The following is a 12,507-nucleotide window of genomic DNA, read 5'->3' as shown; positions in this document are numbered from 1 at the left end:
AAAAGGTAAATATTAAGTCAATTGACAGTGTGACATAAATTCATTAGTAATTCTTAATTTTTCAAACCAATTTAAATAAGCTGACTTTCAAAAATCAAATGAGTACAAATGACATTTTCATTGACCAAATTGTCTATTTATGTTTAAAAAGTTGCATTTACTCAAGTTAAAAATTCTTTAAAATGTTGCAACCTTATGTGCAAGTCATTCAAAGATGAGTTGTGTTATTTGAGCAACAAAATACCGACACCTTAAGTGATATCGTGTATATTTATCTCTATATCTCTCGGACATTTCTAATATATAAAAAAATACACATATATCTCTCTTAAAAAAAAATACACATACCTCTCTCTTACTTTTCATGTATTTAAAAAATACACATAAAAACCAAAAAAACGTCATACTTGACATCAAATATGACATCAATTTTTTTATTTCAATATCGTTTTTCTTCAAAAACCTAGAACTTTTCTACTGATGAGTGAATATAATTTCTAAAGCAAAGATACGGACAAGTTTATGAATACACATATTTCTAAGAGCTCTACTCCAAACAGCAATCTTATGAATCTTCAAAGCTTTTGAATAACCCTGAGCTTTGCACTTCTACTTCTGCGGTTCAAGTTCTCTTCATCTTCTGATGGCGTGATTGGTCTTTTTGTGAGAATAATTCCATTTGATCCAGGCATTACTTGTCTTATCCAAGCTTCTTTTTCTTTGATTTCATCAATCATCTTCCTAAGATCACTATTGCAACTCTCCCCTTCTCCCATGTCTTCATTTCCTTTAATTATATTAAGAAATGTCTGCTTCACAATTCTGTCCTCCAAACTGTGAAAGGATATGACAGCAAGCCTTCCACCAGGTGCAAGACAGTCAAAACAAGAATAGAGAGAATCCTCAAGAGTCTTCAGTTCATCATTGACAGCGATTCTCAATGCTTGAAATACCCGGGTTGCTGTTTTTATCCAACCTTGTCTCCCCCCTGTTACAGTGTAATCAAAATTTGCATGTTAATAATTACAGTTCGCAACTTTCCATGAAAAACTTTGTGGCCTGAGGCCTGAGTCAAAGCTCACGACACGAATCGTTCATATGCCAGAAAACATGTAGGTCAAGAATGGCTTTGAAAAGAAAATAACATGTTAGATCGTGTAATCTACTAGATGATAAAAAATCCACTTAATCTTGATCTATTATTAGTTTCAGTTTTAGTTGCCATTGTCCACTACTTGCATAAAATATTTTATACTTCAAATGAGAATCCAACTACTACATTTCTCAAATGCAAAATATGGTATCAGAGCTTGGTAAAGTAAACAACCAAAGGTATATCAGAGCTTGTTTCAAGGAGTAAAGATCAACATGAAGTTGAGAAATGCAGACAATATCCCCTTGGTAGTCATAGTCAAAAGAGTGTGTCTTCCTCAAAAAATTTCTTGTTTGAACCACCTTTGAAATCGAATTTGTTCTTGGTCTGTAAAGTCATCGTCATAGCACAAGCCCAACTATGGTATAGTTATGGTCTTCGAGAATTGGGGACAATAGTACCAGGTAGGAATTTTCATTAGGAGAAAATGTAGTAAACATTTGTGGGATCTGGAGTAGCATTTGAATATGAAGGGATAGTTACGGTGGAGGGGGGAAAATTTTACCATGTGATACCATATTATGAATTTGAAAATTGTAGTTCGATCATTAATGGCATATGCATGAGAAATGATGCTTATAGTCCTAGAAAAAAAATAGAGCTGCAATAGAAAACTGGAGAAGGACAACAGACCTTTCATTCCAGGAGTCACACGCTGAATGAGATCCAGCAAGTCGGTAGTGGAATGTAATCCACCTTCTAAACGGGCTAGGACAATTTTCTTCTGCAGAGTACGCCAATTACTCTCTTCCCCATAATCCCTTAGGATACGGCCCACTTCAGTATCTGGCCAAGAATTTAATATGTCTTCTGCTTTAAGGCTTGCCTGTCATAGGCCTGTCCATCAGTTTAATAGGAAAGATAAATCATGTATTACTCTGCAGTAAGCAGGCGAAAAAATATGATGCAACGCGTAACTTATTTACTTAAATAATCAATCACTCAAAAATATTACAATGAGGTGCAAAAGGAAATAGGCATATCTCATTAGCGTGAAAGTTCGAAGATTAGAATTTAGACAGAAGCACAAGTCAGGCTATATATCCACAAAACTGTATTATAGAAATAGCAATACATGTCTTCAGTTGGAGTTGGACCATTCAAATTAAGAAAAGAGACTACAAAATAAAGCACCATACAATGCTACAACATTTACATGATGCCAACACTTTTTACTCCTAGTAATCGATCAGAAAGCACTTATTCTACAGATAAATAATTTACAAGGATATCTATTCTTTCTCCAAAGAGCGTAAATTTTCATTGAACTCCTAAATGCATTAAAGTCTACCTGAGGATCCATGCGCATATCAAGGGGTCCATCACCAAGCACACTGAACCCTCTTTGAGGATCATCCACCTAAAACAAAAAACATATACGGAACAAACAATAAGAAAACTTCACGTCATTCAAGACATGATGAAAGATTCAACTCAACCACAAATTCCAGCACCATAAGATAAGACATAATCATGGTTTTGAACTACATTCTACAGCCACAAAACATAGCATTTCAACACGTCTTTAAGAAAAAAATATAACTGCGATATATAACCATGAATATGACACAACACAAGAAAGCAAGTCAGTGTATGTTCCTATATAAAGCAGGGAAATGAACCTGCATAGATGACATGCCCAGGTCCATCAAGATGCCATCAATAGACGCAGCCCCTAAGTGCTCCTCGCCCGTTCCTCTAAGCACAGATTTGATGTGCCTAAAATTCCTTAACACAGTAAACACTTTCACACTAGACTCCCTATCGTCCAAAACTGAACTGATGCGGGATTGAGCCGTGTCACGCCCCACAGGGTCCACATCCATCCCAACAAAATACTTCAACTCCGGATGACCTCTAATCACCTATTCCATTCAACCATTCAATAGCAAGAAATAACAGAGAAAGATGAGCTTTGTGCATAAGCACCACTAATAAAAAAAAATCTAACATGCATCGAAATCAACATTTTTACATAGTATTTGGTTGAAGAGAAATAGAGACGAGGAGAGTAATAATTTTAAATCTTTATTGTGTGATTCAATTTCTTGAAGGGAATGGGAGAGTCAAAATCCTCTTATAATGACATGAAAATTTATAAGGATATACAAAGTATATTTTTTTATGGTCTTAATCCCCCAGTTTCTAGGGCCCCTAGTAATTTGGGGATTGGGTGGGGATGGAAATGAAGTCTAGCCAATAATTGTTTCAGCTAGGAATCAAAGTCAGATACTCCAGATGGATTCGACTTTAACTGAAGTTCATCAACCACTTGATTAACAAAGTACATTAAGTTTAAGAATTATGCAATGTAAAACTCTAAAATCAGATTTCACCATTTTAGCTATATAATATTCTGTTGATTGGATAATTGTGTTTTACAATGTGAATGCATAGAACTTAAGACATGTTTGTATAAACAACTTAATTTGGAGCTTATAGCATAAGCAGGTATGTATAAACTATTTCTATAATAAAAGATAAAATAAGTTGAAAACAACTTAAGAACATATGATAAGCTATTTTGACAAGTTATCTTAGGTCCCGTTTGGATTAGGCTTATTTTGAGCAAAACAGCTTATCTCTTCTACTTTTCTATAATTAAAAATTTCTACTGATGATTAGTTTATGAAACTAACATTTGTAGAGTGACCAGCAGCACCAAGAGTACAATCAACAAAAGAAGTTAAGGAACAATTTGAGAAAACATCTAAGACTTGAGAAAGCATAACAGGAACATGAAGATGAGAGTTATTGTTGTAAAGCTCAATAATTGTCTCCTGGTCGAGTTCTTTGTCAGAACGCGTTCTTCTCTTTTCCTTGGCAAGTGCTGCTTCTGTTTTCTTGGTCTTTGTGATTCTGGAAGAAGCAGTGGTGAGGGTTCTGAGATTAGAAGAAGGAGAGAGGATGTGGTGAATGAGTTTAGGTTTGGATGAAGAGAATAACAGTGACGATATCTTAGAAATCGTTGCCATTTCGTTTTTCCAGACCTAAACTCGCTGTGGTAGTAACAAACACTTTCTCATTTCTCTCTAACCCCAACCCAACCCAGAAGAGAAGAGGTTTCATTCATTTGTGCTTCTATTTATTTTTATTTTTTCATTTTTAATTTAATTTCATAATATTTTTTATTTTTTATTTTTCTCTGTATCATAACAAAAAAATCATAAAAGTTAACAATTAAACACAAATTTAGGAGTGGTAAAATGGGTCAACCCTTCTTGTTATGTCTTCATTATTAAATCGTTCAAAGAATATGGCAGAGTAACTAGAGGTATATGATTGAAAATTTTGACACCACTCTTTTCTATGAGATGTTTGTTGTTCATGCACCAGGTTGCTCAACTTGAAAAGGAAAAAAAATGCCCATTGGATCTTACATTTTGTGAAAAAGAAATGATATATGTACATCCACTTTTTGACAATTTTTGACAACTTTCTCTCTCATACTTACATTATATTCTTAATTTCTCTCTTTCTTTTTCTCTCTATTGTTTTGGACCAATAGGAAGAGAGTAAATAAAAGTTGCGATCAAAGTTGTTAGATATGGTTGTACAAATATCATAACTCTTTGTGAAATTTGTAGCAAAAAAATACCTATTAAAACATGCATTGTGAGATATTTTCACTATCCGAAGTTAGCTTCGGATAAATGAGGGGCTTTCCAACAAAAACGGAGGCTTGTAGAGAAGTTACCTTTCCATGACATGCTGGTTAGTTAGCCCATCAATGTTGTTTTCAAAATTTATCAATTAAAATTTCACACCTTTAACCTCATTTCTAAAGTTTTGAATTGCAGACTCAAAATATCTCAAGATCTTTTTAACCGTTTGTTGAGATGTAAGGTGCGACATATTCATCGTCTAGATGAATTATGCGCCAAATTCTTTTGCATAGTGTGGTCATAATTTACTTTTGTCTAGTCATATTTTTTATTTTGTTCTCAACTTTACCTCTTATGCCTTGTTGGTAGATTAAAGGTTTGTTGACTCTTGTAGTAATAGTTAGTTTTTTTCAGTTTTGGGCTTGCCCCATTTTCTTGAAGAAAAAAAATAATCCATGATATTAAGTTTTTAATTTTAATGCTTAACAAAAACATCAAATGAATGATAATGTTAAGACAAATCAATATATACATTGTTGATAAATTTCATACTAAATATTTTTTTTCTCAAGGTAAATGTGTTGCCTGCCCCGACTAAATTATTGTTATGTTCTCTAAAATTTGGTGATTCACAATTTTAAGCCTCCCATCGGTGACCTAAAACTATTCAGCCCTTACCAAATACTGGAGATCATCAAAGAGAAAAGAAACAAACATATATAAGAGAAAGATTATGGTTTTTCAAAGACTTTGTTGGGAGAATCACCTTTACCTAATGCATCTCCAATTGCCAATCAATTAATTAACGTCCAAAGCTTAAAAATGGTGCCTCTAGTACCCTTGGCAAGCAACACTTAAAGGAGCAGTAGCATAGCATTAATAAAGTAATAAGTACTTAAATACTCGTTTATTATAATCATATTTGTTAAACCACCCGTCATGTGTCCATGATGGATTTTATCATTAGATATCTGCGGGCACGTTTCTTTTTTGCGATCTCTATGTACGCCTCTACAACCTTTCAATCCTGCGGTGCACCTAAATTATCCTCTAGCTAGGTGGGAAGCCCATCATATCGAACTCTAGGACGGATCGTGTAGTGCGTTGCCGGTCACTAGCACTAGTACAACGACAATGAAAGCTACTGGGAGTAGCCACTAGCCTGTGATTAATTTCATATTTGTAATCTACAGGATGTTTTTTGAATGTAAAAGCTATGATATTTTAGTTGAGTTGATTGAGGGAGACTGAACAAGAAGAGATCAAGATGAAGACAATGTGGGTTGGGTGGACTAGTGTTGTCATGTTGTGAACATAGCAATCTACGAAGAATAAAAAAACTATTAATTAATATAAAAAGTATACTAAAATTAGTACATGTAATTCCCCACACACGCGCACGTGCTCGTGCGCACACACATTTATACATATAATTGAGCCAATTTATGAAGCAAACGAGTCGAACTATATAATTTAAGTTTATTTCATCTAAGTAATGAACGTGTTCAACGAGTTAATTATCGAGTCAAATTCCAAGCGTCGTGGCGAGCCCGTGGTTCATGTGTGTTGTAATCGGATTTTTGAAAGAAATGTCAGCGATATTTAGGGGTAACGACGGTGGTTGAGGGTGAGGAGGCGGAGGGGGAGTTCGGAGATACATAAGGAGATGCTATGGTTGATTTGCTTTTCATGGAGGTAAAGTATTGAACAACATGCTAAGACTCGCATAATATTGCAATAATTATATAAAAAATTAATTATAAATATTTTTTTAAGGGGAAAAAATAATTATATTGTAAAATGTTTAAAGATTAAATAAAATTATCAATATTAAATATAATGACAATGCGTCTCCAACGACGGCGGCGACTTCGGCATTGCTTTCTCACCAGCTCACATTTCCAATTTCATCTCGGAAACTGTCGGAAGGTGATCGGAGAATCGCGGCGAGGTCGAATTCTGAAGCGAAAATGGTGGAATGGCAGAGCCGACAACATGAGAGGTTGGTAAAGATAGAGGGCATGAACGGAAAGCACCCATATTAACCACCATCGAGAGCCTTCTACCAACAACCAATGATGAATTTACAATGAACATTGTTTGAGAGAGAGAGAGAGAGAGAGAGAGAGGAGGCGATAGACAACACGCGAGGCAGAAGGTGGGAGAGGTAGCGTTGTCGACGGGGTAAGTTTAGAGGCGGTGTATTAAGGCTGAGGCCCATGCCATATGAGGGCGGAGGCGGTGGACAGAGAGAGTATGCTTGAGGAAGAAGAGAGAAATCGGTATTGAACACACTCAGAAAGAGCCTTGGAAAATACACGCTAGAAGGGAAGTAAGTCATGTATTGAGCGGTGTGCATAGTAATTGTCATATTTTTCCAATGCATTTCAAATTTCATGATTAGATGTAGAAATTAATGGCGCACTAAGTGATTAGATCCAATGGTTTTAATAACAATTGGCGCCTAAAAACAGTAGAATTAGGGTTGGCAGCGTTAATTGGAGTGTTAATTAGGATTAGGAATAAGTTAGATACCTTAAGGACAATTGTTAACATTTTTTTTCTTAAAAGGAATTTATAGTTTTAGAGGGAGAGAGCATAACTTATGTGTGGACTTCGGGAGTTAGTGAGAATATTCGACAATGGTGGCAATTAATTGAAATTGTATTGATGTGCCAATAGTAAACATAAGACCTTTTTATTTCCCCTGGATGCGTTGAAACCAAGTAAAAGATACTCCACAAAATCCAATATGCAGACAACTTAATTGGAAGACTTTTGTGCATGTAGAATCAGGATCATCTTTCATGTTGAGCCTCTTTTTTTTTTGTCAAGTAGCCTAACGGCTAGAATTCACCTTTTTTAAGGTGAATAAGTGAGGTGTCCGGGGTTCGAAACCCGGCCCCTGCATATAACAATGCATGTTCCTACCAACTGAGCTATGCTCACAGGGACATGTTGAGCCTCTTAACTTATATAGAAAGGGAGTTTCTCATAAAACAATTTATGCAAATTTAATGTTCACGCATGTGTGTGTGGGCGCGTTCGATTACATGCATACGTATATATGTGAGTGTGGCGCGTGCGTGCGTTCATGCACACGTGTGTTGAAATGGAAGAGTTTTTTTTTTAGGATTCTCTAAAAAATTGCACAGTTGTATATTGTGACAGTAGCTCATTTGTAAAGTTGTCTAAGAACCTAATAATGTATGGAAAGTGAAAATACTTTGACTTGAGGTACCATTTCCTTAGAGATTTGACTAAAGATGGTTTGATAAAATGGTGCAAAGCAGCTCATAGGATCAAATTGCTGATATAATGACTAAGCTATTAAAACTATAAACTTTCTGCAAGCCTAGATTGTGAACTATACCTTGGAAATCCATTCTGAAAAGGTTTTTAAAAAATAAAATTAAACAAGATTATTTTTTCTTAGGGTGGTGGTTAAAATAATGAGAAAGTAAGATATTTTAATATACTTACTGCCGTACTAGTGGTGGCATTCCTGCCTAGGTTGAGGATTAGAATGGTTTGTGGGCCAACCCATGAATATAAAATTTAGTATCTGTATTTTTACCAAGCTTGCAAGGGTTAGTTGAACAAAATGTGGGTGGCCATGTTCGGGCTAACTTCAAGTACTCATATGCACCATTACTTGAGATAAGGAACAGTGCAAAGATGACCCAAAAATTCTGCAAAGTAAACGACATTTTCATGATTTGGAGATAAATAAATAACTCAAAGTGTTAACTGAAAATACCGAAGAGACTTCCAATGCCTGCTTGGATACATATAAGAGTGAAGGTTGTTTGTTTCTATGCAAGTGTGAAGGTTGATTCAATCGATCAATAAAGTTGGTGCATGAGTTGGCTCGATTACATGCATATGTCTATGTGTGTGGACGTGAGCGCATGCGTGCGCGCGTTTGTGTGGAAATGATCAATATCCAAATTCATTTTATATTTTCCTGAGTTAGAGATTTGGGGGATCATAATCTAGTTACAAAATCAATATATGCAAAAATTGTTAACAATAAACTAACTTCTATTATAAATTAAGAATGTTCTTTTATGTCGTTTTACATAAACAAATGTCATAATCGAGTAAGATGCAATGAACGCATAACCCCCTGCTAAATTTCATAATCGAATAAGATGCAGTGAAGGCATAAGCAAACCAACCAGCACAACATTGGAGATGTTTTTCCGAATTAAGACTGAACCAGCAGTTTACATGTTTAATTCCTACAAAAATAAATACTTCATTTTGGGCAACAATATCCGCCAAGGACGAGCACCGAAAGAGTAATCAGAATGAAACTCTGAGGAAACTTAAGACCAGGTATGCACACAACAGAAATTCAAAGACTGAAAATCCAGTTTAAGAAAGACTTAATTATCTTGGAATACACTTTAATGGAACATGTAGCGTAATAATGTATAAAATGGAATTTCTGTCATAGTAAGAAGCTCCATATAAAGGCTCATTACTAAACATTTAGAATGTCAGCTCTAATATCTTACTAATCAAGAAAGGTTCACCAGTCCCAAATTCTAGATAAGATGCCTTGCCTCTCGGTCATTCATCAAGGTATTTTCTTCATACCCTTTATTTTCAAAGCAATTTGTAGGATTTCATTCTTTTGAAATCAATATCAAGATAATCGTAAACCTGATATCTACAATGACAAGTACAACTGAACAAATGTTAAATAAACATGACACTTTGAAAATTTGAAAAGGGTTGAGTAAAGCAACAAAGTAGATGAGAAGAGACAGCTACTTTAGCAGCTCATACACTCATAGCAACAATGACTGTTAACATTATATGAAGTGATACTCTCGATTACACTCTTCATATAACAAAATCAATATCTTCAATGACTTCAATATTGCCATGATCTGCATAACAGCCTCTAGTTCAGTCCCTTCACATTTAGTCACCTACTACTATTTACTACCAATGAAAGCTGTTATGTAGCACATGTTGTACAAGAAAAAAGGCATTGATATATAACAGCAGAAAATCATATGAAAAATACAAGATGATACAGAAAGAAATTGACAGCAGAGGATCTAGAAATAAGAGCTATGTTAACTTACTCATGATGAAATTAGGAAAGAGTTATGCTTCACTTCCGTTACAAAATTGCTAAGATTAGATTCACTTCATGATTTTGTTTTCTGCACTTCATTATATGTTCTTTATCACATAGCAAAATGTCTTAGTCATGCAAATCCTACTTATAGATAAATAATAACACAAGCATATCAGTTAATAAAAATTTATACATCATAACTCATTAAAACTAATATTACTTTCTCCTTCATTTGTTATCAACAAAATGAAGAGTATAAAAGAGCATCAATGTCATGAGTTTCATAAAGAAAAGTCAAAAACAAAATTTTTTAAGGAAGAAACGATGATGGCTGTTGATTCCTCAAAACACTAGTGAGTAGTTGCCTCAACTCTTCATCCTTCTTCTCCCACAAACCCATTAACCGTAACATCTCTTCCTGTTGTCTTGCCAGACGTGCGAGCTCCTCTTGATTCTTCATGCATTCCTCTTTTAACAAAACCATAACTTCATCATCTCTTGCTTCCCTTTCTTTTTCTTCAGCTGTTTCTTTAGCGTCTGCTTGAGCAGCCATATCCGAGTGAAACTGAGAATATTGCTGCGCAGCAGTTACATTGTTGTTCGGAGTAACTTTTTTTCTGATAGAAAAGTTTTTGCATCTTGCTTCTTCTCTCCCATTTGCATCTTCAAAATCTTCCTCCAAACACCTTATTGAAAGTTCGATGTTATCTTTTGAAATTGACCTCTTCAGTGGTAATATCTTTTCATAACCAGCTAAAGATGACGAACATTGGTTATTTAAATGCTTAGATTCATGGATTATGCCACCACACTTGTACCTAAGAGTGTCAACAAGATTGGGAGGAAATCCAGGTGGAACACCAACATCATTACCACTTTTGTTAGCTTTTCCTACATCAGCTCTAGGTTTCGTTGAACATGCACATCTCTTCTGCTGCACACTTTTCTTAACAAAATCGTTGCTGCCAGATACCAATTGCTTCCACCACCTTGCATAACGTGAGGTAACATTTCCCTCAAAAAATCTCGATGGAAAATACATTTTTTTATCAGATATGGGCCTGCAGTAGTGTTTCCAAGCAATGGATTTAGCCTCATTGAATCTAGGCACATCACTTGGAACATCTTGATCCATTCCAAATTGCATAGCAACTCTATGTGGCAGATACTGCTCTATAGAGTCAAATCCAACAAGTTCAGATACTCTCAAGCATATAACAAATGACAGCATTTGTTCATCCACCAAATCTTTCTTAAATGGTACCAAAATTTCATCATATGGATAAAACATTCCACGCTTATCAGCATATCTAACATATGGACGCCAAATAAAATCATCAATAGCTGAGTCTAATGTCAACCTAACATCTTCAATTTTCAAGTCTTTACTCATACGCCACCTAAACCAAAAAGGGTCTCCGTGGTTGGTCATCGTGGTTTTTAGTTGTGATTGTAAACTTTTGAACCTTCCCAACACCCAAATTTGAACCAAGTAAAAGGGTGATTGAAGACTAACCTCCTTAGAAAATCTATCGCCACCAACAGGATATTTTGACAAACCAACTATTGTTTTCTTAAACAAAGTTAAATCCTTATATATGCTAGCTAAAACAGCCGGTGCCAAAGCAATAGGATTTCCTCTAGCAAGATGAACAGCAATAGGAAACAAAGATTTTTTCACCAAAGCTTTATGAGGAAAAACATAAACCGACAACCAAGTAGCAAGAAATGCTTCATGTTCAATTTCACTACCTTTATCAACAAAAACATCCATCCATAATGTTGTTCTAGGCCTACCTCCTTGTTTCCTATAAAGTTGTTCTCTTGCAAGGATCAATTTATCTTCAATCTCTTTCATTTCTTGGTCTTCAAGCGAAACGAAAACAGGATCACCAATGACAGGGTAATCCCCTAAAACCATAATATCCTCCAAAGTGATTGTGGCTTCACCAAAAGGAAACACAAATGTATTTGTCTCACAACACCATTTTTCAACAATCCCATATAACAAGTTTTGATTTTTCTTTATACGACGACACTTGGTGCTCATTATAGCTTCAAAGATGCCAACTTTCTTCCACACTGTTTCATGTTTGAGTTTAAGTTCATCAACCCACTTATCCCATTTTGAGTTTTGTTGGCGCCACCCATTGAAATGGATTTTCAAAGGCCAATCATTTGGTTCAGAAACAAAAGATGATGAAATCTTTGAAGGTGGTTCATCAATAGAGTTTGCTGTGGGTTTGAGAAAATGGGCTGTTCTGAATGTTGGTTCATTCTCACAACCAGGTGAAAGCATGAAATCTTCCCTCACCTCCATGATGGTGTCTTTGTTCATCATGGGTTTGAGTTTGACACTATTCTTCAAAAAGCTCAAATCTTTGTTAAGAAACTGAGAATGAGAATGTGAAAAATGGTTGCTTTGAAAACTTTGAGCCAAATTTTGAGTAGAAAAATAGTAGCTTCACAGAAACATTGTTGTAACTAATTTGTGACGGCCTAGGTATATTTTGTTTTGTCGTTTGTTGGTATTGCTATCATTGAGGTGAAAAACGGCCAGTACTGTACTAACATTGTTTGTTCTTCCAAATATAACCCTTAAATTGTAATTACTCTATTTATATTTTGCTACAAGATTATTTATCATAGTC

At 35.2% G+C, this 12,507-nt stretch overlaps 2 protein-coding genes across 3 annotated transcripts; both read right to left on the bottom strand.

Annotated features, from left to right (window-relative positions):
• Window positions 1–384: 384 nt before the first annotated feature.
• Window positions 385–4,217, bottom strand: LOC25481894 (ribosomal RNA small subunit methyltransferase H). 2 transcript variants are annotated; one of them, XM_039831890.1, is made up of 5 exons: window positions 3,946–4,217; window positions 2,776–3,018; window positions 2,445–2,513; window positions 1,787–1,979; window positions 385–988 (listed from the first exon to the last, which is right to left on the bottom strand). In XM_039831890.1, exons 1-5 carry the CDS (start codon window positions 4,126–4,128, stop codon window positions 576–578), a joined length of 1,101 nt encoding a protein of 366 aa, XP_039687824.1. In that variant the 5' UTR covers window positions 4,129–4,217; the 3' UTR covers window positions 385–575. The 2 variants fall into 2 exon arrangements, with proteins under 2 accessions (XP_039687824.1, XP_013465755.1); XM_013610301.3 differs by having other exon boundaries at window positions 3,793–4,216.
• A 5,949-nt stretch (window positions 4,218–10,166) lies between these two features.
• Window positions 10,167–12,176, bottom strand: LOC112419296 (uncharacterized). Its single transcript, XM_024776754.1, has one exon. The coding sequence runs from the start codon at window positions 12,174–12,176 to the stop codon at window positions 10,167–10,169; it is 2,010 nt and encodes a 669-aa protein (XP_024632522.1).
• Between the last annotated feature and the right edge of the window lie 331 nt (window positions 12,177–12,507).

This window comes from Medicago truncatula, chromosome 1 (assembly GCF_003473485.1).
Source record: "Medicago truncatula cultivar Jemalong A17 chromosome 1, MtrunA17r5.0-ANR, whole genome shotgun sequence".
Taxonomy (NCBI): Eukaryota; Viridiplantae; Streptophyta; class Magnoliopsida; order Fabales; family Fabaceae; genus Medicago; species Medicago truncatula.
The sequence above is the reverse complement of the archived record's forward strand: the minus strand, read 5'-3'. Positions and strand labels throughout refer to the sequence as shown.